The sequence below is a fragment of the Colletotrichum truncatum genome, assembly GCF_014235925.2.
Source record: "Colletotrichum truncatum strain CMES1059 chromosome Unknown Contig_0005, whole genome shotgun sequence".
In the NCBI taxonomy this organism is placed as follows: Eukaryota; Fungi; Ascomycota; class Sordariomycetes; order Glomerellales; family Glomerellaceae; genus Colletotrichum; species Colletotrichum truncatum.
In genome coordinates this window covers 1,587,055-1,614,465 of record NW_027222402.1, presented here as the reverse complement: position 1 = coordinate 1,614,465, position 27,411 = coordinate 1,587,055, and the positions used below count along the sequence as shown (strand labels likewise).

The 27,411-nt window shown below is 50.6% G+C and overlaps 8 protein-coding genes across 8 annotated transcripts; 5 read left to right on the top strand and 3 right to left on the bottom strand.

The window, feature by feature from the left end:
- Window positions 1-284: 284 nt before the first annotated feature.
- CTRU02_208497 (exopolygalacturonase X) lies at window positions 285-1,783 on the bottom strand (the record flags this gene model as incomplete). Its single annotated transcript, XM_036728492.1, has 4 exons — window positions 285-410; window positions 472-964; window positions 1,036-1,154; window positions 1,208-1,783. The coding sequence occupies 4 exons, from the start codon at window positions 1,781-1,783 to the stop codon at window positions 285-287; spliced, it is 1,314 nt and encodes a 437-aa protein (XP_036579776.1).
- Window positions 1,784-4,708: 2,925 nt separating this feature from the next.
- On the top strand, window positions 4,709-5,757 carry CTRU02_208496 (uncharacterized protein; the record flags this gene model as incomplete). The annotated part of the gene is made up of 3 exons (XM_036728491.1): window positions 4,709-5,095; window positions 5,145-5,208; window positions 5,273-5,757. 3 exons carry the CDS (start codon window positions 4,709-4,711, stop codon window positions 5,755-5,757), a joined length of 936 nt encoding a protein of 311 aa, XP_036579775.1.
- An 897-nt stretch (window positions 5,758-6,654) lies between these two features.
- CTRU02_208495 (uncharacterized protein) lies at window positions 6,655-8,828 on the top strand (the record flags this gene model as incomplete). Its single annotated transcript, XM_036728490.1, has 2 exons — window positions 6,655-7,163; window positions 7,223-8,828. The coding sequence occupies 2 exons, from the start codon at window positions 6,655-6,657 to the stop codon at window positions 8,826-8,828; spliced, it is 2,115 nt and encodes a 704-aa protein (XP_036579774.1).
- A 2,878-nt stretch (window positions 8,829-11,706) lies between these two features.
- Window positions 11,707-12,364, bottom strand: CTRU02_208494 (Translation machinery-associated protein 20; the record flags this gene model as incomplete). The annotated part of the gene is made up of 2 exons (XM_036728488.1): window positions 11,707-12,277; window positions 12,351-12,364. The coding sequence occupies 2 exons, from the start codon at window positions 12,362-12,364 to the stop codon at window positions 11,707-11,709; spliced, it is 585 nt and encodes a 194-aa protein (XP_036579772.1).
- A 404-nt stretch (window positions 12,365-12,768) lies between these two features.
- Window positions 12,769-13,078, bottom strand: CTRU02_208493 (peptidase inhibitor; the record flags this gene model as incomplete). The annotated part of the gene is made up of 2 exons (XM_036728487.1): window positions 12,769-12,906; window positions 12,968-13,078. The coding sequence occupies 2 exons, from the start codon at window positions 13,076-13,078 to the stop codon at window positions 12,769-12,771; spliced, it is 249 nt and encodes an 82-aa protein (XP_036579771.1).
- A 3,609-nt stretch (window positions 13,079-16,687) lies between these two features.
- Window positions 16,688-17,572, top strand: CTRU02_208492 (uncharacterized protein; the record flags this gene model as incomplete). The annotated part of the gene is made up of 1 exon (XM_036728486.1): window positions 16,688-17,572. The coding sequence occupies one exon, from the start codon at window positions 16,688-16,690 to the stop codon at window positions 17,570-17,572; it is 885 nt and encodes a 294-aa protein (XP_036579770.1).
- Window positions 17,573-19,270: 1,698 nt separating this feature from the next.
- On the top strand, window positions 19,271-21,683 carry CTRU02_208491 (acetolactate synthase; the record flags this gene model as incomplete). Its single annotated transcript, XM_070205100.1, has 5 exons — window positions 19,271-19,434; window positions 19,562-19,660; window positions 19,730-19,797; window positions 19,879-21,570; window positions 21,625-21,683. 5 exons carry the CDS (start codon window positions 19,271-19,273, stop codon window positions 21,681-21,683), a joined length of 2,082 nt encoding a protein of 693 aa, XP_070061175.1.
- A 1,653-nt stretch (window positions 21,684-23,336) lies between these two features.
- On the top strand, window positions 23,337-27,307 carry CTRU02_208490 (uncharacterized protein; the record flags this gene model as incomplete). The annotated part of the gene is made up of 2 exons (XM_036728484.1): window positions 23,337-23,796; window positions 23,856-27,307. 2 exons carry the CDS (start codon window positions 23,337-23,339, stop codon window positions 27,305-27,307), a joined length of 3,912 nt encoding a protein of 1,303 aa, XP_036579768.1.
- Between the last annotated feature and the right edge of the window lie 104 nt (window positions 27,308-27,411).

Genomic DNA, 27,411 nt, shown 5'->3' with positions numbered 1-27,411 from the left:
GATGAGCTGGGACACCATATCTCCTACTTTTAATTCCGAACCACTACTTTTGCTGTACTTCCAAAAATAAGCAGAACAATCTGAGCTTACTTTTAATTGCTATTAAGGTGCTCGTACGGAGCCTTTCACCTCGTAGAACCCTATACACAACCTGGCAGCTTCGCTCTATAGACACCTAAGTGGCCATCGTTAACAACGAAGGCCGCCATCCATTCATTGTCTCATTCCACTTTCGTAAATCTCATTACATGCCTCAGGCTTATTCCACCGTCGACAGCAATTTTCTAGGCCTGGACGATCTCGCCGTTGACGTCCAGCAGTTCCTTTTCGACGTTTCTCACCTGCCAGCGCGTAGTCTTGCCGCTGGGGACAGTGATCCGAACATTTTCAGCGCGAATGTTGTCACAACTCTGGAGTGTTGTTAGCTACCAGAGACTAGGAACGACGAATAGAAAAGGGAGATGGTCCTACCTCTTCTGAACTGCAAATCAGTGCACCAGCAACAGGATCGCTGGCCTTGGAAGTGTATCCGTCAAAATCCTTGAATAGAATGTTTTCAAGAAGGACCTGAGAAGGGTGCTCCTTGCATGTGGAGGCGTTGACCGCGCCGTAGCACTGGTCAATCTTGAGAGCGGCATCGTTGTTGCGGACGTGGAACTGCTCATAAGTAACGTTGCGGACGTGACCGATGCCACCGCCGCCGATCCAACCGGGCTTGGTGACAGCACCCAAGCCAGGCCAGACCTTGAGGCGGGCACTGTCTGTGGCATTGCTGAGCGTGTTGTTAAAGATGTACAGGTTCTCAATGATGTCGACGACGCCTGGGTACTGGGCCAGAGAGCCAACAGAAATGCCGTGGGATGAGTTGCATTGCAAGCCTTGTACGATGATTTCGGTGCTATTGGGCTTGAAGGATACGCAGTCGTCGTCATGGTCCAAAACCGAGTTCTGAATGACTATATTCCTGCATGGGAGTTGAGTTAGTTTTGTATACCGGGACCCGGGTGACATGTAGTAAAAATATGTTAAGCCTACGAGGATCTGTAAGTATCCCAGCCATCTAGGTTCTTTGCCTCATATTTGCTTGCAGAACGAGAGTAGATGTCGAAATCAGACACGAGAATATCTGAAGAATTTGCTATCAGATTGTGCCACTATAATAATCATTAGTTGCTCTATTATTACCAGGACACTCCGAGAGACTTACATTAGGTGACTGGCGCATCTTCAGGCCAGTGATGGAGCCACCCTTCCAGCCGTCGGTGACAAACAGCAAGGGACGCAAGATTCCCTCTCTCGAGCCATGAGCGTCGTACCACTCCTGGCCGTTTCCGTCGATGACTCCCTTGCCAAGTCCGTAGAGGTTAATATCTTCTCCGCCCCAGAGCCACCATGTGTTGCCTTCTTGGAAGGGAATGGGGAAGAACTTCTTCATCCAGTCGTCCACACCATCGCAGAAGGTGATGCGACCTGTCAGGGCGACATCGACATGTTTCAAGAAGCGTAGATCGAGTGGCGTGCAGATAGTGTAAGACTCGTCGAGAACGACGGTACCGCCGTTGTTACAGTCGTGGAAGGCCTTGAGAATCTTCGCCGAGTCGTCACGGCCAGGGGTACAGCTTGGCTTGACGAAGCACGACTTGGTGCGAGGCGGCGATACCGGGAATGGCCTGAATGGAGGGTTGGGGTGCGCCTTGGTATCTGGGCGTGGCGGAACTTCACGAGCCTGGGCGACGCCGCTCAGAGCGAGAGCGGCAACGGCGAAGAGAGATCCGGAGACCATTGTAGTGACTGTCCGTAATCCTGTTGCTGATATACTATTCTCCTTAGACAGTGTGGATCTCCAACGGCGGTCTTTGTCAAAACTTTGGTCAGAGCTGCCGCTTTATATTTGCATTTGCTGCCGCGTATTCTTGTCAAACAACAGCCCACTCATGTAGCTTATACGAACTGGCTTCGTCCACCTCCAGCAAACCAGCTCATAGCCTTGAGTAACAAGCCCGCCTCCGCATTTTCTCCAAACCCTCACCCCGCAGGATGCTCTTCACCCTGCGTTCAAGGCTCCACGTAACCATTCGGAAGCGGCGGTGGGAGATAGCTTAGACCAATCCAGGAACTTACAGGGTGTTGAAAAGGGAAAGTCATGGAGTGGGCCTTTGCATTCGAACCGGGGCTCTTTGCACTAAGAAATTCCACCAGTGGGATGGCAAAGTTGTGTAAATGCCCAGACATTGATCGACTTTTCACGGTCTTTCCCCGCAGAAGTCCTAGAGGAGTTCATCCTGGTCGTCGTAATGGCAAGTTCATTTCCATTCAGGGATAAGTGACTGATGGCATCAGACGAGCGCCTCTGGTATGCTAAGGTATCTTGACAGCGGAGTAAGACTTTGACGGAGACTCCATTTCTAGGGCAGACCCATGCTACAACCAGTCACTATTAGCGGCTGAAACCAGGTAGGCTTGTGAACCGAGTATCCTTGCTTAAGCATAATCAGACAAAATACTACCTACAGGCGTGAGCAGAAGTCTAAAAAAGCAGTTTCGCGCACCACTCACCGTCTGCTGTGTGTGATCTGCTGATTTTAATTGGTCATGGCGAGTTTCCACGCCACATAGCATGCAAGGCACCGGCCGCTTTGGCGCAGTTTTGCCGTTTCTCGGGATGAATTGACACGGATCAAACCAGCGCACATTTCCCAACGACATGGTAACTGGTAACTCCCTGAGGGGCTAAGATGCGTTGCTTTCCCCCGATAGCCGAATCAGCCAATCGATATCCGAGAGACCTTAAGATGATCTACGGTATTTAGGCTAATTACTCCAAGGCCCTGTCCGTGGTCTTTCTCCCGACGGTTGAGGCTGTTGCCCCCTCTTTTAGTTCAGCCCGGATGCATGCCATGACGTCTCTAGTCTCCGCGCCCAGGTGATTCAAAAACTCATTGTTCGGAAAGACCCGTTCGACTGGTGCAATGATCTGGTGTATGTAGGCTAAGCCTTCATCGGGCGTGGTGTCGAGCGAATACATCCTGAGTCCCTGACACCTTAAACTTGATACTCAATGTCTCCCAGTAAATCCAGAAAGTCCACGATATGTGCATATAATTGTATGTATGTTTAAGAATCAAATTAGTATCTTTAGCTGGATAGCTCACATGCGGAATCAATGACAAAGTTTCTTGCCACTACCTTCTGTTATTCATCGAAAATCCAGTGACTGATTACAAAAAGACTTGAGACTATGATGGGAACGTGGTGGTAATACCCTTGGAGATGGAAAGACTAAAACAGAAACCAGCTCGCTGTTACTGCAGGAGCACTTAACCAAGAATGAGACTAGTTCCCGTGGCTCCAGGCCCCGCACCTTGAGCGAGTAGGGTATACAGCTTGGTATTCTATGAGTAATAAGAAGCCATTACTCTTCGTTAGAAGACTATACCTCAATCACACGTTATCATCTACCATTGAAGTCGTATACTGCAGTCTCTAGCTGGTAGCTTGAACTTCCGCCTGGGGCGGGCTGTGTATTCATTGAGACTAGTTCACCCCTGTATGGTCAATCCATCTTGTAGAGACCTCTTCCCCAGTATCTGCAGAACACCATCTCACCCCGCTTACGTACTTTTCGGGCAGCGGGAGATTCGGTCGTACTGGGTGCCCCGTCATCGGATATCCAGTTAGAGCCGCACCCGATGCCCTTGTCTATCTAGGGGACCACTCACAGTGTATCATGCAATCCTTGGCGTCAACTGGTTTACCGTCTAGTCAAGCGTTTCCACAGCTTAGTCCACATATGCGGCTTGGGGAGCCAGCCACCTTTTGAATCTCTGATTCTATCCGCCAGTCAACATAAATCTACAAAGAAGCTTTACAGGTTGGCAATGGATTGATTGCATATGCCCTGAAAGAAGTTGCTGCCATTAAAAACCAGCCCGCAGTATGTAACGAAGTAGTGAACTTGTGACAACTGACACTAGGCTACACACACATTGACCCTCCTTGATACTCACTTTTTGGCTTTCTTGACTGGACAAGAACCAGTTGTGTAGAGCCTCCCCGCAAGCAAGAGTTCCAACAAGCGAGAAGGTGTTATGAACAGGAGGGACGACTTAGTTTGTGTCCGAATTGTTAGTGATGATGGGATTTGTGTGGATACTTTGAGATTTGTCTTCCAGAAGAAGGCAGACCTGGAAGTTGGAGATGAGATGAACTCATACATCTGCATGTATTTATTACTGACAATTATGCTGCTCTTTTAGTCTCCAGTCATTGTGGAAAGCTCAATGTCTTTTTGGGCTGAGTCATGAGAGGTTGGTTTGGCAAGTATGAACCGTGCTCCGAAACCACATGTCAAGAATATCCATTTCGGCTAATCCGTCTCAAGTGATCCGACGGCCAACACATGGAACGGCCGACACTAGCCCAACACGGCATGAAATTGCACAGCAAAGTTACCGATCACGGAACGCGACTCTTTCGTGCTTGGTTCTGCCATGCCAGCTGTCCCCGCATGTCGATCGGTGCGGCAGAATATCCGGCTTCATGTGTCCTGTAGAGCAACGTAAGCTAACATTTCAGTCAATGCAAACGTAAACTTTACTTTCAATATTTGACTTGAAAAGTCGCGTGCTTCCTCCCTTTTTCCGATGCGATGTACTTCATGGTATCTTCAGCTGTCATGTACAGTTGATGAACTTTGTCTAATCAATCCATGTCGTCCAAAATCAATTCGGACGTTGACCGTCCTGAAACATTGGCAGAGCATATCAATGACAGAGTACACGTAGGCGGTGATCCAGCGGTTTTCAAATGGAAGCATAAACCGGATGCATCAAGTTTTGACGATAGTAAAGCGCTCAGTATCATCCGCGCAGCGATACTGGAGCAGCACGGCGACCCGCAGCAGCTTCGAAATACGGCAGCCCAACTAGCAAATTTGTTGCCAGTTGGGCAATCTATCGATGCCCTCTCATCCCTATGGAGGCTTTTTATCTCCTTGGCGCAACAAACTCCTGCGAGCAACGTTGCGTTACTAAATCTGGTTGTCATCCTTGATCAGCTTTCTGGATCCCCTAGAACAACTACCACGGTTAACATCGTAAGTTGATCATGCAAAAGACATGAATGCTGTTTCTAAGGAATAATAGGATGGCTTCGAACAATATAGTCGCTTGCATGGACTAAACCAGATGATTAAAGATCATATGATATGTAAGTATCCGCAAGTTCGGGTTCCCTGGTAAGAGAAACACTTTCAAACTCACATCCATCAAAGCCCCTTATATCTCAGCAGAAGCAACCGAAACCCTCACAAGATGGATCAATCTCAACGCATTTGCTTCACTACTATGGTCCTATAATCTCATCGACGGTCGCGACTACGCCATTCAGCAACTACGCTCAGCATTCGAGGACCGTAACTCGTCTGATGTCAATGACAAAGATGCTGCAGACGCACGGCTCATGGCCGCGGCTCAGTGGGCAATTCACTCCTGCCATCGTCTATATTACTTGTCTATTAAGGCGGAGGCAACTTCCCCAGGACGCAATGGAGCGAACGTCAGGAGTGACGACAAACGTTGGAAACCAGGTCCAAGGTTCAAAGGGCAAGCGGGATTCTCCTTCAGAAGGTGGGAGTTTTGGCAGCAGGCGTTCGAGGAAGCCCAGGAGTTTGGAAACGGAGGTATTGAAGCAAAGATTGAGGCTGGAGCGGCGAGTGGAATGATGGAAAAGGTTCTCTACGCTGGGTTTGAGGTTTGAGAGATAAGAAATAGAATAGGCAAAGACCAGACTGTAAAAGATAAACTGATGGCAATATCTTAAGGTGCTTCGTATGTTTAACAAATTATTTACGTGTATATTTCTCTGTGATATAAAGTATGCACATAGCAGGACCGTCATAGACAGGATACCGCGTGAGTTGGTCAGATGCGGATAGCTTCTAAGAATCCTCTTGCGGCATAATACTTTAAACAATTACACCTCTCCATGGCGAGGAATTTGATATCAATCGAACTCTATATCTTCTCACAAATGAGACTTGGATGCCAAAGAAGTAAGTAATAATCTTCAAGGATTGTGCCTTCTAGGTGGCAAAGATAGTCAATCGACAAAGATGGAGGTTCGTATCGAAAACGTGGTGGTGAGATAAGGCACACCAATCACACTGTTGAGCAAGCAGGCTAGAGGCACACCAACTCTAGAGCCTGCTTCTGACTGCAGCCACTTTAGCTGTGCTTCCTCGCCTGAACAATGAATGGCTAACTTTGTTTTAGCCCCGAAGGTACCTACAGCCTTGTGGGCTTTTCCTGTCGAATCGATGTGACATTCGGGTCAGCAGCGAATAAGATGCTTAAACGTCAATTGTGCTGACTTACGGCTGACTTGCATCCTCGTATCAATGTCGTGGAACAACTGGGCCACTCTTGCGATCATCAGACATGCATCCTTGGCAGCTGCAGTATGGCATATTTATGTCTTATCATGTCCCCGCATCACAAGCACGGAATCCTTCGACGATGTTGGTCATGTTTTCCACGAGTTATTCACGGCACTCTCTTCAACATGGATTCCGATGCAACAGAAATGGGCAAAAGCCATCGGAGTTCGGTTAATTCCTCAAGACGCCATGACTCGGACTTCTTTGAGTCAATAACCATGATCGGGGTTGACATCACGGATCTGAAACGGAAGCATGAGTCCCGAGAGGAATTTTTGCCTAGGGATATCGATTTTTCCAATGACAATTCCGATTTCTTCCCTCCTACAAAAAGACACAATAAAGCAAAATGGTGGGACAAAGGATATATTCTACAAGACCTATGGGGCTCATCATGGAATATGTATCTGTTTTTGGTGATCGGAATAGGTTTTGCAATTGCCCACCACGCTTTCTATCAGTCTCTTGAGGGAAGCCTGGTGAACGATGACGAACAGTTAACAACCTTGCGGTACGGGACTGCGCTGGCTTTTGCAGCCAAGTCTAGTCTAGTTGCCGCAGTGTTAATGGCATTTCGAGAGCAAATTTGGTCAACGTTCAGTTCAAAATTCCTCAGGGTGACTACACTCAACGACATGTTCGCAGCTCCCGAAACACCACTGTCGCTCCTTAATTTAGAATTCATATGGAAAGCAAAAGTTGCTGCTGGCCTGGCCTTTTATTGCTGGTAAGTCCCAAGTCCCCCCTTCCCCCAAATCCAACATTCTCGTGCTTACAATGGCCAAGGATATCGCCTCTCAGTGTCATTCTCACAACCAGTACATTGATTGCAACGCCAGGCTCAGAAGTCCAACAAACCACTTGCCCGGGGGTACGTACGTTGAACTTTAGGTTTGAAGACAACACGAACTGGCGAAATGGAGGAAAGATTGCAGATTTAGATCAACAATCTTTGACATGGTGGAACAACACAAGCAGCAATTCATCCGATCCTTATTTCTTCGACTATTACACAGCTCCAAGCGACAATGCCAAAGAGTTCATGCAAGCTAGCACATATCTGGAACGGCCAATTATAGATCAAGAGAACACATTCGAGGTTTGTGAGAGGGGCTGGAACTGCACGGTGGAAATCAAGTTTGTCGGTCCGACCTATAATTGCAGCGAAATCAGCAGGGGTTTGGGAGAAGAAAGGGGGCCAGGCTTCCTGCAGCAGAGTACAGGAAGGTCGGAGCCCCCATTTTCCATGGACTTACTTGCGCCAAGCGGCAATTACACCTACATCGCCCAGACACTTCATGGAGAGTACGGATATCCACAAATGGCGAAAATGAAAAGCGGAGGAATACCCCTCACAGAACCGCCATACCCTAAGCACCTCGGAGCCTTTCGAACAGAGCCGATAATATGGATAGGTTACTCTGAATTGAATGAGAGTTATGCCTCTCTGTTTTTCAACAGGACTGCAGATGTTCGGAACGATAAAGCATTCACGCCAGTCCTCATCGCTTGTGAGCATTACGAAGCTGAATACACTGCCGAAATCATATACAGAGATGGAATGCAGATTCCAACGATCAAAGACCGCAAGCTCATTGCGCCAATAATCAATACGACTTTTATCCCCAACGTCGATGCCAATGATGGTACCATGGACAAGACCGTGGCTGTCCCAGAGGAAAACTATATTCTTCCCAAAGACCTCAAAACGTACAGACGAACGGCTGGGTACCATTCGATGGGTTTGTTTTTACGTTCAAGGATAAATGGGACAATCCAGGGGGCCGGTCGAGTGGAAGCGTCCCGTGTGCTTTACACCAGCCTGATCGATCATAGATTCCATTTTGTCCGACCCAACGTCATCAAACTTATTGAAGCTTGGTACGGGAATCTGCTCATGTCCATGTTTGCGCGGCCACGCTTTCAAGCAGTAGTCTGGGCGGCGAAAACGGATGAGCAGACGGGCATTCGACGCACGGGAACCGGGCCGAAAGACGACTATCTGTATAAGTGTACACGGTCTCGTCCTGCAGTGCGATACCATTATCGGACTCGCATATTGGTGAGCGTTTACGGTATCTTGGTATTCTTTGGACTTCTAGGAATCGCGGCTGGTACTCTTGCGATTCGACGCAATGGAGGAGTGTCCAGGGGGACTGGGTTTTCAAGCATCGTAGAAGCGACGAGAGGACCGGCTCTGGACGGGGTGGACTGGGGGTCCGGAAAAGATTACGGACCTGTGAAAGTTGGCTATGGGCTTTTGGCAACGGAGGGTAGCAATGTGTATAAGAGTGCAATACTGGCACATGATCATAAACTGGGAGTCTTGGGTTCAAGGTCAGGATTTGGGTTTGAGGGGGAGGTGACGCTTTCCAAAGACTTGAGGAGTTGATAATGAACTTTCCTCGCCAAAGCGACATGGATCAAGTAATACACGTGCTAATGAAAGGGCTATGGACCGGTTTTTTCAACGGACGATTATAGTAGTTTAGTTGTTTGGAGAAAAACCTAAAATTATTACTCAGTTACTGCACTGATGGGCCGTGTCCACCATTTCACCTCGCCCTTGTCGTCCCTGGCCCAACAAAAATTGACGTCACAGTTTCTGAAAGAAAAAACCAGTAGTAAGTTAAGGTTGCTCCGAATCTTACATTCGTCGTAACTTTACCTTGCAGGCTCACGGTAAATCAACATAAGGATGTGTCTATTTGGGTGGTCGTGCGGTGTGAGGTGCTTATCTACACCACACTGCTACCACTCCTTTTCGTCAATGATATAGACGAACTGGCAATAAAGTGAGCATTTACACATGACTTTTTCAAGCACTCTAGCTCTCTGTGTGATTGTTGCTCTTGGCATGAGCTCAGGCCAAGCCTCTCCGGGCGCTTAATAACACCCGATTGCCGCGGGGAGTTCGGGCGTGTTAACGGTATTATGAACCCACTTTATACGCAGTCCGTCCGTCCGCCTGGCGATCTTCCCCGGAGTTCCAGCGGCAACTCCTGTTCTATGGCATCGCCCTTGAGTCATTCATGATTTCTGACATGTGTCCTTAAATATTTCTTCTAAAATAGATACATCAGAACTACGGGCATCCAAGTCTGCGAGTTTCGAAGTGAATCCACATTGGTCTGAACAGCCACTATTTTTCGGTGGCCCTAAGCCATGGATGATGAGGTTTTAATGTTTCAGCCTTGCAGTCCGGGACGCTGGACTTAGTTGTGAATTAGCTTCGAGGCATCTGGGGATGGTCATGTCAAGAGTAGATCACCCGTCAAAATCAGATGACCGTTGACAAATCGGCTCAAGTAATCACCGAACCCAAAGCCCTATTTCCCGAGATTTCGGTAAATAGAGATTTCTCGTATTTGGTTTGGTCTATGCCATATAGCATGTCGGTACTGGCATCTTAGTTGAGGTGGTCGGCTTCGTCGGAAGTCGCGTACTTCATTGGCTTTTCAACGATGAACACGTTCTTCAGCCGTTGGCTGTCTGGTCACTGCACTACTAAGAATTGCCGATAGCGTAACTCCCTGAGTTGCATGTTAAGACTTGAGCCATCATATTACATAGCACATTACCTTCTGCCGACTTGCCATGCCTCAATTCCCGAGGCAGGTCATATGGAGATTACATAGAAGCCATGACATACCGAAACCAGAGGTTAATCTATTATACATTTTCCTCCATAAACTCCCCATAACAATAACCGAGTCAGACTTTCTGAGGCTCTACCTTGTATACCGGACGTGTGCCGGCAGGAGGAAATGCTATATAAACGACCTCTCATTCTGTCCGTTGAAGTAATCCATAACCACAACCAGCTTCTTCAGTTTTTTCAACTCCATCTGCGACTCTATAAACCCAAAATCTCATCAATCTCAAGCCAGACACAAAACTTTCTGAAAAAATGAAGTTCTCCGCTCTCTTCGTTGCTGCCGTCGCTCTGGTCAGCGGTGCTGTTGCCAAGGTAAGCCCGAAAGCACCATATGGAACTTGTATCTCAGGCGCTAACCAATGAATTCTCTTATAGGACTGCTGCTGCAAGTTGTCTAACAACAGTTGCGACTGTGTCTCTGGTTACGAAAACAACGTCAACTGCGCCAGCATTTGCGAGGTCAGGGGAAACTGGGGCCAGTGCTAGATGCCAAGTGTGTAGCGACGGATGAAAAGACATGATTCAATTTAACGCATTTTGAAATCCATACTCCACGGCGCTGAATATGATGCGTGAGGTGTAAACCGTGATAAGTACACACACGATGTTGACAGTTGCCGACTTAGCGTGACTTGGAATGAGACTTCTAAAACCACACGACCTTCGTATACAAGACGGTCTCCCGTGACTTGTAAAGGGATGAAAAGCTTAGATGAGATGTCTTTCTACCACAAATTTTACTCTTGAAACTCTTTCCATCTCAGTTCATAAGCGGAAAACCCCGACGGTTGGCCCCAGCGAGTCCATCGTCAAACTGGGGCGCACGAACGTTGATGGGTCTCGCCCACACCAAAACTTTTCATTCAAATCGGCGGGGGCGTGGTTTAGTGGTATAATGCATCCTTAGCATGGATGAGGTCCGGCGTTCGATTCGCCGCGTCTCCAGAGTGACTGTGCGGCCATACACATTGTGTGTGGCGCACATGATATTTTTCTCTTTTTTGGTCTTGTGATACTTAATTCTGTACCATTATGACTATTTAAGGGTGCTGGCTAATTGATATGGGCTTGAAATCATTTTAACTCACCTTCGGCGACTGTCTTCAATACAGCTGTGTCAATGACGGCAGTAAGGCGTCCCCGATTGGGAGCAGACTGTGGTAGTAGCCGTTGGTACGGTGTAGGCGAGGGTTTACCAGCTGTATAGATGAGAATTGGATTTGAGAGAGTAAGGGACATAGCTGCGACATGAAAAAGAGACACTCAGATGCTCGCTCATGTTGCTGGAAAGCTTGTACAGAGGTCGATTCCCAGTTGTTTCAAGGCGTAGCTGTCGATGGAATCACGTCTGAAGATGAGAAGCTGAGCTCGTGAGAATTCATAACGATTCTAGTGGCAAAATCACGATAGTTGTTGGCAATATTAAGTTAGGGAAACAAGAAACAGAAACTCCTTAATGACTATCCTTTTCTTTGAAGGTATGCTTGTTGCCTTGGTTCCTCATGTGGACGGCAACGTTGCCTCCCCTTTCCGTTTCATTGATGCATCTTTCTTGAGTATACAACACGCCAACAACATTCCATATGCTCCACCCTTACTTTAAAGCCGCTTTTTACTCCGAACCCAGTCTCCAGAGACCATCACCGAGGAAATGCGCCTCCTCGACAACGGGTCCCTTGCCCTTATCCTTGACCTCCTTCGTTCCCGCAACCAAAAATCCCACCGCACATGCCTCAGTCTTACCCTCTGCCATGATAACGACGGGCTCGCCCTTCTCCAGTTCCCTGCTCCAGTGACCGTCCTCATCAACACCCTCGTCCCCTTCCCTCGGCTGTGGCAACCGACCGCCGGCGCTCGTCAGGCCGGGCGCCATGAGCGTAGCTCCAGAAAGCACGAAGCGAATGGCACCACGGTCGATGCGGATGGTAGGGAAAGCCTGGGGGAAGCGGTGGACGAGCTTGAGGTGCGGGAGGAGAGTGGTGCTGTCCTGCTGGTAGAAGATGGGCTGCTGCTCGCAGACATACAAGGAGCAGCGATCGGGCAGCTTCATCTGCTCCAGAGATGCTTTCTTGGGCATGACCTCCTCGATGTAAGGGTTCAGAAGCGGGTAGGACGAGAGCAGCGACTGGCGGAGAGAGCGCTGAACCGAGGACTTGAGCTTTTGCTTCGGAGCGGAGGTGATGCTGGGAGGGGTAAAAGTTAGCTTGCCATCGCCCCTCTGCAACGGCACGGAGGGTAGGGGATCAGTGAACGCACTCCTTCTTGAACATTTTGGCGGTATTGGTAAGGCAACGGCTATTATTGAGGGGGTATCACTGGACGTTGGAGGTCGTGGCGGTCGTCGCGTCGTCTTTTGCTCGCGGTGAGGTGAATTAATGGTGGGGTTGATTGGAGAGCGAGCAGTGCAGGAAAATTGCCCCGCAGTCAGGCGGGCGGGGTAGACCGGAATCGCAGTTGTGGAGGGGCAAGCGCCGCCAGTGGCATCATGTCACTTGAAGAAGAACATCAAAAAAAGAAATGAAAAAGACATTTTCTTGGGAAAGCAAATTATTATATTCTTTCAGGTTCATATCTGTACAATCATGCAAGAATCTCGCTATTCATAACCCATGCTTGCGTAGCCAGCGGCCCATGCCTTTAACTTGAAGACCAAGACTTGTGCCTTCATCTTGGCTTAGCCGTGGGCTACGTGGGAGACGGTGCCGTCCTCCTTGACGTGGACGTTGAGTCTGTCAGGCTTGAAATCCTTTGTGACCATCATGCCGGGCTCAATGATGCGAGTTTGCTGGGGGAGGTCCCTCTTGCAGAAGGTCTAACAATATTCCAGTTAGACACGGGCGATGAATGGGGGGGCAAATGCGGGTATGGCTTACAGTCTCGTTGGACTCCTCTTCGTGGAGCTTCTTTCCGACGAGCTTGTTGGTCCACTCCTCCGTCTTGTCATCGGAAGAGTTATTGTTAATACCAGGGACGACGAGAGGCATGTTGACGGTAATTTAAATATGGAGTCTTGTTGTGTATGTTTATTGGGAGAGAGTCGCAGAAAGGTTAACTTGGTGACGGTAGTTGTTGAAGAAATCTGGAATGAGGAACTTGGGGTGTTGCAGGTTTAAACAGAAAGCAATTAAATAGGACGCGCGATGGACGTTGAAGCGCTCAGCAAGGTTACTGGTCTGGACTCTAGGAGGGGAGGGCGATGACGTCGTAATTGTGTGGGGGCGGGGGATGTGTTTCTGGCAGGTGTACTACGTAGTAGGAACTAGGCTGGCTTCTATCCGATGGAAAGCGACAACGAGACGATCTGAGGTAAGTACCTCAGAACTTACTTGAAGCCTCAGGAAATTCCTGTTTGCTTTTTACAACGTATCGTGTCAATGGTATTACAGAGAGCTTGGTTGCGAGGGTGCCTCGTGACTGGTTGGCATTTTCAACTTGCTTAGGATTCTCATCTGAAGCCACTCAAAATGAGAAAGGGTTTGTAGTCCAAGGAGTGAGTGTTTGTTCTGCACCACAAGTTTAAAACACCGTCACGTCAGCAAGTAATATGTAGGTTTGACGCTTAAGTACCTCAGTCTTCATCGAATGATCAATTCAAAGGCTGCAGTCGCAAAGTAAGAGCCCGATGTGCGTAAGCAGCAACGGGAAGGCGCGAATCTGCTGTGATACCGACCCAGCCAATCACATGTGATAAAGCAAGCACTAGCCTCACCATGCGCTCGGTGTCACTTTGGAAGGGTGCAAGGGCACGTGGCTGGGGTATCTGTCAGCCTCAGCCACACTGTAAAGGGAGTCAGATTTCTAGCCGAGATCGAAGGATTACCAAACATGAGAGCCACCACCCAGCCTTTAAGCTTACCTACCCAGCTATCACGAATCTGCCGCCGTTGTGCTGTCATCCATTGGAGTTGGTAAAATTCTTAACCTCTACCTTCCCCAAGCCACGATCGTCGGAGCGGAACAGAGCCGCCACCTTCCAGATGCAGTGGAGATGGGAAAATGCAATATCGCATGTTCACGGCAAGCACGGCGCCAGAAGAATCTAGGTATTCACGGAAGGTGGGAGAGTTCTTGCCTACCCCTTGCAGTTGTGGCCGTCTGACTGCCCATTCCTCTGTTGGCCAGTGCACTGTAACCGAGTCCCGAACGTTCCTTACTAGGCAGAACCATTTTCACCGAAAGCTCCTCGTCAATTACGGATGCTACCTAGTACCTCCTTTGGCCTAACAATTGTCTACACTAGGCACCTCCCAAATTGGCCTTGTCGAATGAATCCAATGTTTTGGAGACTATACATAGCACACCTGTAAAGGTCAACTCCATGCCCCTTTTGGTCGGCGATGCTGTGGGTATCTCTCGCACTTCCCCCTCGTAGCAGAACGGGTTCCATAGAAACATTTCGTCCAGGATTCTTACTCGAGCTGCCGGTCGTTCATCCCATTTCGTCAGGCGCGCAGTAAAATAAACGCTGACCGCCCCGCTGACATCCGAAGAGTTGACTACCTAAGAAAATCCTTTGCTTACGGCCCCTCTACGACCCTGTCCTGAGTGGATGGAGGCTGCTATACCAATACTTGGTTGGCTATGCCGACAATTGACCTAACGGTCTGACCGCGTCAAAGTACAGAAGTTTTTGTTTCTGCCTCCGCGCCGTTCCATATTCCCTGCGTCTTGGCAGAAAAAAAAAAAAAAACAGTTTACCGTAACGATATCCTGGTCCAGTTGCAATTATTTGCTTGCGTTCTAGTTATTATGCGCAAAAAAAAAAAAAAAAAAACAGACTAAGTACTTCAACCATTCTCCTTCGGGAGCACTGCCATGCGGTATTGAAGCACATCAAACCGTATCAATCATGACGGCTTTGTCATTAAGAAAAACGGATTTCAGCTCCTGCGTGGCGCCCACCGCCAACTGGAAGGGTATTGGGGTTTGGGAGAGGCTGGCTCAGCTTCCAGGGTATCTGGTCTCAGCCGCCACACAGACCAAGCAAACCAGCCCAACACCAACAAGCACTTTTCAAGCCGCAGCAGGGATCTCATCCCGCCCATCCTACGACGCTACCCTGTCAAGGAGACAAAGTGCCATTTTTACTCTTCTCCCGTCCTGCGTGCCCGCCCCCTCATCCCGTTGAGAGGTATAACGTAAAGCCTACTGATACAGGAGATACTTACCTATATGGAACCGTATACAATCTGGATAACGTTTGTTTGTTATTGATCCTAAGTTTGAGCATAGGTGCATGTTGGCATCTCTTATTGTGGGGACCTGTGGTATCTGCGCTTGAACTATTCAGGATAAGCCTTAAGACGGGAACAGCACGAGCTACTATTAGTAGGGAACGGGGTTGGTAAGCTGAGGAGGTGGGAGTCCCTTTTCTGTCCTTTTCCCTCTCCTTTGTGCGTTCTCTCGCCCCGTTTACTCTTTCTAAACAGACATGGGTCAGTTCATGATGGTTAAGGAAGGCCAACGAACTGACGACCCCAAGTGGGCAGATTCAAGTTCCGAGAGACTGACCCGTACTACCCACCCAGGCAACCGGTCATGGCCGTGAAGGAAAAAAACGTAAGCAGCATGGGGCGAACCCCTCCAGATGAGATGAAGCCATGGCCTAAATATGGAGGTGGACGCCGTCAGCCACCACGCTGCACCTTCTCATTCGCCCATGAGAGAGAAATGGGCTTCATGATAGGGCAGTGCCGCAGCTGCAGCGCCATCATCAGAGACACGTACCCTCCGTGCTCTGTCCCCCATACCACCCATAACACGCATCCTGACACCCCGAGTAACCTCGCCGCAGTTCCGTCCCCACACAACAGGCTCCAGCCTGCGGCATATCTGTGAAATGAGCTCCAGCCTTACAACAAGCGTCCCAACTCCTGTCTGGGTCTACTGCAGGTAAGCCACAAAAATGAGCCTAAGCGGAGACCTCACCATGACCGCTCCATCAGAGACGCCTTACCTGAACAAGCTCTGGTGGCCCGCACGCTGAGGATTAGATGCTCGTGGCTTTGGCATTGGCATCTCAGCTCTCTGGGCCAGCAAGCGTACTGGACGAGGGATAGGCTATGGGGCCAGCCACAGGCAAAGACCAGGCCGACGAGAATGGGAACACGCCAAAAGAACAAACAGGCCCAGCCAAGCCCCAGGCGGCAGCTGGCGCTGTTCACCTCACCTGCTTTTAATTGACCCTCATTCCCAGCTCATCCGGGCTTGATCCCCTTCCTGATCCTCTCCCCTTTCTCACCTTAGCCTCGACGCTTCCACCAAACCCCATTCTCTCCTTTATTTATTTGTGTTGGACCTTGAAGAAACAGCCTGCAGCGTCTTTCTTCTCGTCCCTCCTCGTCATCCCTCCCTGTCAACTATCCTCATTGACAGGACTCGAGTTTCACGTCCAACATTGACAGCTGCACAAGAGCTCACCAATCAGGAATCGAGCTGCCGAAGTCCGTTTTCATTTGCTACACAAGTTCTTCTCTCAGAATTAGAAATTTGGGCCGGCATTTCCGCGTCCACTCCAAGCCGCTACCTTACCCACCCACCTCGACCGATTCCCGCTCCGGCACTTGAGATAGCTCCCCACAAAATCGGATAAGATGCGCTCCCACCAGTCCGCCACCGCGCTTTTTGCGCTTCTCGCAACCACGGCTTCGGCGCTGTCGCCGGCAAGACTGCACTGCCTTCGGTCAAGAAATAGTGAACTTTCTCGCCTAGGCACCTGCGGTATGGCCGGATCTGTAGCACACTGCTTGGACATGATCCCGGATGACTTTACGCAAGCCGACCTCGAGGCATGCTGGGTTCATGCTGGCTGTGACCACGCCGAAGCGGTGGTCGAGGCTCAGTGGGCCCTGGACAAGTGCGATGAATATGGAAACTTGGCTGCCGAGCTTCGCCTCCGCCACGTTCCAATTGTGGCACGCGCAACCACGGACACAACTGATACTGCGACTGCTGCTACCACGGCTGCTGCAACCGCGACCGGAACCGCTGCCACGGCCACTGGCACTGGCTCCTCCAGCACCAAGGTCTGCTCTACCACGACAACTGTGTCGACGACAGCATGCCCCAGTTACACTACAGGCTCAAAATCTGGCCAAGCCATGAAGAGCGGCTGTTTCCCCACAATGGCATCGTACGCGACGTGTGCTGCAGGCATGCTTTGCAGTAATGACACTTGCATAGTGAAGCAGAACTCACTCACTGGTGGCGGTATTGCGGTTGCCCTATTCTTCGCCGTCTCCATTACGGGCGCGATTGGTATTATTACATTTCTTTGCTGCCGTGACCGTAAGAACAGGAAGCGTATCATGGCCAAGGCCGAGGCCGCTGCCATCGCCAAGGCTTCAGCCGTGGGCAAGAGGCCTACTGTTGAGGTGCATCCCACCGAACCCCACGCCAACCAGCCGCTCATGTCGTCGAATGGTGGCAACCAGCCATACGATGCACACGACCCCTTTGGCGACCACAACCGCAGGTAAATGGATGCCAGTAATGTATGATTGGAGGAACAAATGGCGATGCTCATGCATGGTTACTGCATTGACGGATATGGGCGCAAGCATGGTCAAGATACCTCATTGTGCGATTATTTTGGTTACGGTGTTTTAAGGATTTTTTCAAATGTCATGGGTAATGGAACGGTAGAGAAACAAAAATATTCACATTTTACCCCACAAAGTCTAACAAGATGATACAATTACGTGCACTGCATTGGGTCGTATTTCCTTCTCACTTTTGCGATGCGAGATTCCTCTTTTTTTTTTTTTTTTTTTTTTTTTTTTTTAAAGAGTATATAAAAGCGTCGCCGTCTGACACGGGAAGCCGGAACACCCCGGACGAGAGATCCGGTCACCGGTGCGTATCGGCTGTGCGTCGGTTGGCAGGTGTTTCCGTCTGAACATTACAAGATTGTGCAGTTGCATTCACGCTAGCCATTTGCAACAGAAATTCACGTGTCGAACCAGCCCAGTTGAAGAATTTTTTTGGGAAGAAATGACTCACGGAGAACGCAGTACGGTTTTGCTTGTTTTAAGTCGTGGCTCTAAAGTCAGTGGCGGCGGCAGTTTAACATCACGGCTGGCCGTTTCTGAAAAGCCCTCCACATACCGACACTGGAAGGGCGGGGGGGACAAAACCCGAATTCGTAAGGGAAAGAGGACCGCAAAAGGAATGGCAATGATGCAGTCGTGGTGCGACAAGTTCTGCGGAACGGATGACAGATGAATGAGCGGTGATGGGAGGCCGGAAAAGATAGGGCGACGTAGATGAGGTATGTTCTATGTCAAATGTGTTCCTGGTTTCTGCCCGACATTTACTCTCGCTTCTGCAAGGCCTCCTCAGTAGCAGCCGGACTAAGTAATACTACCCCTACTTCTATGGGTAAACTACGTGTTGCTACTACACAGTAGGTAAGGTGTGTTTGTCAGAGAGTATCAGGTCCCTTAGGTTTGGGCTTACAGCTTGGGAGTGTGGGGGCCATTGAGAGGTCAGCCAATAGAATTGGACTATAAACCAATCCAATTGGTGGAGCCACGGCAGTAGGAGCTGCAAGAAGGAAGGCGGTGGGCGGTAATGTGCAGCAAGGTCGTGCAGGTGGCAAGGCAAAAGCCAATGGCCAGGCACAAGAAGATGCAGCGACAGTAAGCTGGCCCTGGGCAAATCCCCTCCCCCGAGGGAACAGAGGCCGATATCGCCACCCCAGACCGGGACGATGGTCCGTGCACCACCCACGATGAGCAACGCTTGCGCTCAGGATTCCCCGTCTTATGCCCATCCAGCCAACCAGAGCGAGGCTACCCCACACACTGACAGCCGATAATTTTTTTGGTTTTTTTTCCCTGCCTCCGAAACAGCAGCCGCCTCCAGTAGCCCAGTGGCCATTGGGGGTCCAGTCACCACTTCTCTTTGCTTAATGCTGCTGCCAAAGAATCCCCGGTCCGGTCGAACCTCCTGTCTTCTCTCACATCTGAGTTTAAGGTCTTGCCAAAATTTCTATTGCAATTCTTGATCTCTACATTGCAACCTTCCTCTCACCCCCCCCTGCGATCGTCCAATTCGACGAGCCGCGCTCCCTTTTTTTCCCGTTTGGATCATCTCGACGAGGTCACACGCCGAGTGCTTCTCTTCTACATTTTATCTTCTTGCTCTTTCTTTCTACCCTCTCCACTCTGCCCATCATGATGCTCCGAAGCCGCCACGCCACCCGCGCCCTCAGGGCCATCAACACCGCCAGCGCTCCCCGCGCCTTCACCACCTCTCCCGCCGTTGCTGCTGTCCAGGCTGCTAAGAAGGTTTCTTCTGGCGTGAGGAATCAGGCTACCGCTGCCTCTTCAGCTGCTCCGTAAGTCTTTGCTGTCGCTACCGATATCGCTGCTGCCGTTTGCTTGCCGCCTCAGAGTTTGGTGGTAGAGCTATCACAACGTGACTCACGAAAAATCTTGGTGGCTAACATGGAACTTCAATTGTAGTGATATCCGCGAAGCACCGGCACCTGCATTCAATGCCGACAAGGACCGCAGCCATGTTCAGCCTCTTGTCAACTCCCGTGGTCCTGAGATGGACGAGTCGTACGTTGAACCCGCCACCGCCCACATCATCGACTTATAAGCGAACCTGAAGCTCACAGTGTACCATAGGTTCATCGGCAAGACTGGTGGAGAGATTTTCCACGAGATGATGTTGAGACACGACGTCAAGCACATCTGTTAGTTAACCCAATTGCTGTTTTCTAGAGGTGTTGGTGGTACGGGGGAAAAAGAGTCACATTGCTAACCGTGACTCATAGTCGGATATCCTGGAGGAGCTATCCTTCCCGTCTTCGACGCCATCTACAACTCGAAACATTTCGACTTCATTCTCCCCAAGCATGAGCAGGGCGCCGGCCACATGGCTGAGGGCTACGCCCGTGCCTCCGGCAAGCCTGGTGTCGTCCTCGTTACTTCCGGTCCCGGTGCGACCAACGTCATCACCCCCATGCAGGACGCCCTCTCCGACGGCACTCCCCTCGTTGTCTTCTGCGGTCAGGTCGTTACTTCTGCCATTGGCAGTGACGCCTTCCAGGAGGCTGATGTTATCGGCATCTCTCGCGCCTGCACCAAGTGGAACGTCATGGTTAAGAACGTTGCCGAGCTCCCCCGCCGCATCAACGAGGCCTTCGAGATCGCCACCAGCGGCCGCCCTGGACCCGTCCTTGTTGACCTGCCCAAGGATGTTACCGCCAGTGTCCTGAGGAAAGCCATCCCCACCGAGACTGCCCTTCCTTCCCTCCCCAGCCAGGCTAGCAGAGCCGCCATGGCTCTGCTCAACAAGCAGCTCGAGCAGTCCATCCAGCGTGTCGCCGATCTCGTCAACGTCGCTAAGAAGCCCGTCATCTACGCCGGCCAGGGTATCTCTCAGTCCGAAGGCGGTGTCGAGATCCTCAAGGAGCTCGCTGAGAAGGCTTCCATCCCTGTCACCACCACCCTTCACGGTTTGGGCTCCTTTGACGAGCTTGACGAGAAGTCCCTCCACATGCTCGGTATGCACGGCTCTGCCTATGCCAACTCTGCCATGCAGGAGGCCGACCTCATCATTGCTCTCGGTGCCCGTTTCGATGACCGCGTTACCCTCAACATTGCCAAGTTCGCCCCTGCTGCCAAGGCTGCCCACGCCGAGGGCCGTGGTGGTATCGTTCACTTCGAGATCATGCCCAAGAACATCAACAAGGTTGTTCAGGCCACCGAGGCTGTTGAGGGCGATGTCGCCACCAACCTCCGCACTCTCTTGCCCCGTGTGCAAGCCAAGACAATGGACAACCGCAAGGAGTGGTTCGACAAGATTAGGGCGTGGAAGAAGAAGTGGCCCCTGTCTGACTACGAGAAGGCCGAACGCTCCGGCCTGATCAAGCCTCAGACTGTCATCGAGGAGCTCAGCAACTTGACTGCCGACCGCAAGGAGACCACCATCATCTCCACTGGTGTCGGTCAGCACCAGATGTGGACTGCCCAGCACTTCCGCTGGAGGCACCCCAGAACCATGGTCACCTCTGGTGGCCTGGGTACCATGGGTTACGGTCTGCCCGCCGCTATTGGCGCCAAGGTTGCTCGCCCTGATGCCCTCGTCGTCGACATTGACGGCGACGCTTCCTTCAACATGACTCTCACCGAGCTTTCTACCGCTGCTCAGTTCAACATTGGCGTCAAGGTCATTGTCCTGAACAACGAGGAGCAGGGTATGGTTACCCAGTGGCAGAACCTCTTCTACGAGGACCGCTACGCCCACACCCACCAGCAGAACCCCGACTTCATGAAGCTGGCCGACGCCATGGGCGTTCAGCACCGTAGAGTCATCAAGCCCGATGAGGTCGTCGACGCCTTGAAGTGGCTTATTAACACCGACGGCCCCGCTCTTCTTGAGGTTGTCACAGACAAGAAGGTGCCCGTCTTGCCGATGGTGCCTGCTGGATCAGGTCTCCACGAGTTCCTGACATGGGACGGAGGTCAGTATTTCCTACATTTCCTGCCAGTGAACGACATGCTAACCCCCATTGTAGCGAAGGACCTGAAGCGCCGTGAGCTGATGCGCGAGAGAACATGTGGTCGCCACGGCTAAATCGCGCGACGGCTAGTCTTTCCTGTTCATCTAATATTTCAGCACATCGGAGGCGTCCATGCATATTGCTCTCTCTCATCTTATACCACCAGCTTTGTTGGGTCTCTCTTCATCACGAGGGCCGGCTTTCCATCCATCGGGACCAGGGTTTAAAACGGGCGACGAAAACGGGTTTTGCGAAAAAGTGCAGCAAATTCGTCCGTGGTCAGAACTTTAACACAACCAACTATCTGTGGAGCGTCGCCGCGGCCATTTATAGTTTGGGATTTTCTTTCCATATGGGACATTCACAAAAAAACAAAACGTGGCTTGACTTTATTTTGAGTCTCTGAACACCAACGCGCCAACCGATAGTCTTGAGGGAGTTGGGTTTTTGCCTCAGCTTTGTTCGAGAAGTGTACATATATAGCTTCATGAATTGAATGTTCAAAAGTTGTCGATTTCAAACTCCATCCCATGATAACCTTGCTTACGTCACGTGTGCCGAGACTTTTACTCTTCAAAGTCCGAGGAGTTGGTTACGAAGGTCTTCCAATGCTTCTAAGGGGCGCAGCATCAGATGAGCCCCGATATTTGAACCACTTGACTGAATTGAGACCCTTGTATTGTTGATTCCGTTCTCTAATGTTACTGTCCATGCAGCTTGTTGCGCCAATGCTTAGATGCTAGCAAGGCTGAGCCGGCCCCCAGCATGCAGCAATCCCAGCTCCATGTTTTCTTTTTTCTATTCAAGTAGTTCCTGGTATCCGGACTAGGTGCGTAGTAATAGTATAGTACATAGAGGCAGATCAGCAATGCCGCCTACCTGCATCGGAAGGTGTGATTCAGAGAGGACATTTTTGACAACCAACCGACCCCACTATGGGACTTTGGTATTCACGGCCCCATTTCCCATATTGTGTGCTTAAATAAAAAAACCATCACAAATCATACGACCGGCCTCTGTCCTCTTTTGGATGCAGTGTAAAAAAAAAACATCATGTTCAAGTAAAGTTTGAGATCTAGACTCTACTAGTAAATCAACACCAAATAATAGCCGCCAAATTACCTCTAGGATCAAGCTCCTTCGATAGAGCACGGAGCACACAAAACCGCAGATCTGCCGAGTGTTTCGCGTCATCCTCTGAGATGTCATTGGGGGGGGCCGTTTTCTTTCAGTAGCCGCCAGCCTTCGTTTTCAGTGCGCGGCGCAGCGACCTGTTTTTATGATCCTTGTATTCTCGTTGGTGCCGTATCTGCAACGTCGAACTTCGCTTATGCACGAGCTTCCGGGGGTCGAATGAGTCTGTTGAGCCTGCTCCGTCACCGGTAATCTATAGCCCCCGCGATCAACCAACCAGCCCCCAAAGCTTGCACTTGGCGACTCTATCTCGCTGGGGGGGCTAGATAGCAGCCAACGGTGATTTGACTCTGTTTGGGCCTTGTTGATGCCCCCCCCCCCCATCATGCGGCTCGCAAGAAATTGCCACCGGGGTGCCGGTTCAGAGGGAGACATACATAAGGCCAGGCGAGTACGCATAAGCGCGCGTGAGAGAAGTGGTCGCGACGTTCGTCGAAGAATTCGTGCGATGCGGATGCGGTGGGCTCGTTGATGATCTCGTGCATTTCGTTGCTTGACAATCCGTCCGTCGCTTCTTTTTAGGAACGGCAAAGATGGGCCCCTCCGGAGTTTCTCGATGGCCGTCGATGCGGCCGAAGCACAAGATTGCCCGCAAGCCGGTACCCGATAGAACTTCTACTCAGTCCACGCTACTTGACGTGCAAACACCTGCTGCTGGCAAGAAACGGGCGGAGAGAGTTGGTGTATCGGAACGGGACGGGACCAGCGAGGATGACGACTCTACGCGACGGCAGAAGGATTCGCCTCTGCTCATCACGAGGGAGAACACGCTTTTCATAAATGCCAAACGTGGAGCCGACAACGAGAAGGCCGAGGAAATGCCATCGTGGAGGCCGCAGTGGCTTCGTCCGCGTACGCTTGCCTGTTTCGCTGGTCTGGCTCTCTGCGCGGCGATCGCTCTTCCTACGATGTTGTGGTATTCCCAACGGAATGATGGCCTTATCAAGACAAAGGAAGATTTTGGATACGTGTGGCGATTTGGCCCGACTGCTGGTAAGACCCCTCTCCTACCTGATAGACGAGAAGATAGCCATGGCTAACGGCAGGAATAGTTCTCACGATAGTGGCTGCTTTTTGGGCAAGAGTGGAGCTCCAGGCCCTGAGATACATGCCGTGGATAGACCTGAGACGTACACAAACCCCCGACTACGACCTCGACTACACCTCTATGCTGTCGCCTTTCGTCTTGTATCAGTCTCTGCGAAGGAAGCACTGGCTTGTGCTACTGGTCTCCGTCACATCGATCCTGATCAGGGCTGAGATTGTACTCGCTCCTGGTTTGTTCAGGCTTACCCCCATCCGGCTCGTGAAGCCCGTCAGCATTCAAACGGGAGACTCTTTCGAGCTGATGTGGGAGACCAAATTCCTGAACAGGGAATCGACCATCGCGTATTATGCCGCTCGAGCCATCCACGATTTCAACATGACCTACCCCTTTGGCGTCACTGCCGAGGCAGCCTACCAGACCTTTACGTTGGCTGAGAACGGCGTCCGTGGGACAGTCGGTGCGCCGCTGACGGTTCAAGTAGACGGCTTCCTCTCCGACATGAAGTGCTTGAAGCTTGAGAGTTGGGAGGTCACGCATATGGGGAACTACAACAACTATACACGCTTTTTTCAGGCCGACATCAATCTCCAATTTGAAGGCTGCCAGCAAAATGTGTCAATTCATCACAGAGAGATCCAACTTCCGAGCCAGCTGGCGCCACTGCAATATGTAGACTTTTGGTCGATTAACGACACTCTTCGACCGACAACGCAACCCTGCCCTAACCTTCCGAAGCAATACAACCAATTTGTCTATTTTGGAGGGCGGTACGAGAAAAATGGTGTCAACGGCACGACCATGCAACTCAAAACTGCAGATGCTGTCCTCTGCTCACCGACGGCGTGGATATCGAAAGTAGAAGTTGTCGACGATGGAATCAGTCCAAATGTCACGGTTCTGCCGAACCAGCCTTCAACGCCCATCGAGTTAGACATTTGGGATATACTTAGCGATGCAATACCGGGCAGCAGATGGAGGACCTCCGGTACGGGGTCACGCCCAGGCTATGGTCCAGTTACGGGCGAACGGTTGTTCAGCGGAGATCAAACTAATTTTTCTGATACAACCGAACAGATGTACAATAGTACAATCGCACTGAGCAAAAGGCTGATGCCGCTGATTGGTCACTATATCCTACGACAAGGCAAAGGAGCTGCAGGAACTGGTGAGATGTCAGTCACCATTGACAAACTGGCGCTTAACCAGCAGGTCTGTTTGTCCATGTTTGCTGTTTTCCTACTTCTTACTGCTATAGTGGGCATCTCACTCGTTTGGTCCAGGCGACATACTACGATATGGCATCGGGACCCAGCTACTATCCTCGGAAATCTCTTGTTTCTCAAGGATTATCCGGAGCTCCGTGACCAAGCCCTAGACGGCGATTCCGAGAATAAGAAGAGACTCTGGAGTCACGGCACATTCTCCCCGTTGGTACTCAGGCCCTGGGTACAAATCATTTTTACCATCTTTGTCTGCGGCCTCTTGATCGGTCTCGGCACCACTTTGCAATCATCCCGGCTGAATCATGGACTGGCAACCGTCAACGAGGAGGGATACTACTACCTTTTGTGGACTTCGCTTCCATCCCTGATCATGCTCGGAGTTTCGCTGTATACCAGCTCCTGCGACTTCGTTCTCAGGGGTCTTTCTACCTTGTACAGCCTCTCCGTCAAACCCTGTAACTCTCGACAGCAACTTGACTTTTCAATGTTGGATATGCTCGGCCTCCGCGCTCTTCTGAAGTCCTTTCAACAAAGGCTATGGACGGTCACCCTGTCGCAGGTCATGGTGCTTTTTTGCGGACTCCTGGCTACCCTCGCTACCCTTCTCTTCTCAGTTGAAACTGTCCCTAAACCTATGAAGGTACAACTGCAGCAGACCAGCTGGTTGGGCAACCAAAGAATAAGCAACAATGATACATCAACACTCACCAGTAACCGCGAAAGGGTCCAGAGCTTGCTTGCTCGGAGACATGAAGCCAATTTCACCTACCCAAGAAATACATATGCGGACATGGTATTTCCGAGCTTTGACGCTTCGAATCTGTCTAGTACAGCCAGCATTGAACAGACCGTCTTGGAGGTCAAGATGCCGGCAGCGAAGTTGGTTTCCAGCTGTGAAATGTTGCCGGGGGACGGATTCAATGTCACGCTGCACAACTACACAGAAATGGAAACACAAAATACCACAGTGACGGTCTATCAAGGCCCCTTTCTTTATAAAGCGAAATGCCCCAATGGAAAATCTATGTTGTTCGGCCGGCAGTTTGTGGTAGGAAAAAACTTTAGCGATTCCAACTCTGATGTGTCGCAGTTCGCCGCAATTTTGGATTCCCCAGGAAACTTATATCATACAAATATTGGCTGCGGACTTAACATCACGGACAACAACGACTTGCTCAGTGCATCGATGCAGCAGACATACGTATGGGGACAGTGGAACCACAAAAAGTCCGATTTTGACCTTCTACGGTACTGGAGGTGTAACTACTCATGGGCCCAATTCATGGTGAACGTCACGATGATTAGGTCGAGCGACGGCCTTTACAATATCGATACTAATAAACCACCCGTGCCGGACTTCTCCAACCCGGAACCAATGGATCCACCGTTTGCCGTACCAGTGTACGATGCAGACCTGCTCAGTAGGCAGAACGGCCCTAGTCCCGGTATTGGAACTGCAATGCCCACGATCGATATCAGCGAACGCACGGCCGGCGATGTGAATGGGTTTTTCCGCCCGATTATCCAGCCATACGGGAATGTGCCCCTGACAGCCCTCGGAGATCCGGATTGGGACGACAGGATCTTGCAGGAGCTGCATGCCAATCTGGGATTCTCGAGTGCGCAGCTTGCGAACTTGGAGAATCGGCTTGGTGTTGGGCAGAACTCGAGTACGGCCCCGTTTCCTTCCGAGGGGTTGTCCGCCATGGATGCCTTGGTTCTCGACACCGGCCGCCGGAGACTTATACAGAACGCAACGGCCACGTATGTCATCATTGGAATCCTGGGCTTGGTTGCGTTGGTCAACCTATGGACGCTCCTTTCAGGAGCGATGAGACACTTTGGGATTCACAGCGGTTGGCTCAGTATGGACGTCAAGGGGCTCGCACCCGATGGATACGGTAGCATCGGGCTGATGACGAGCCTTTTACATGATTCTAACGCCGTAAAGCATATACCTTCGGGGTCAGATAGTCTCTCCACGTTGGACCTTCATGATTTCTTGGAAGATATGCTGTTCAGGCTGGGTTGGTTCCGGCGGGAGGTGGACCAGTCTATGCATTTCACCGTTGGCGTGCTGGAGGATACGACGTATCCTTGGGTGGAGAGCAAGAAGGAGAGGGAGGCGGCGGAGAAATCGATGTATAAGGTGGTGAACACCTCCGAAGAAACCGCATATCAGGGAGGAGGCCCCGACATAATTGATAGGAGTAGGAATGGCGGGTGGATTTAACGACTAATGATGTTGCGCTTCTTGTGTAAAATGATACCATGGGCAACCATTTCCATTAGAATAATTAGATTCAAGTTTAGAACAAGGATATGTGATGAGTTCAA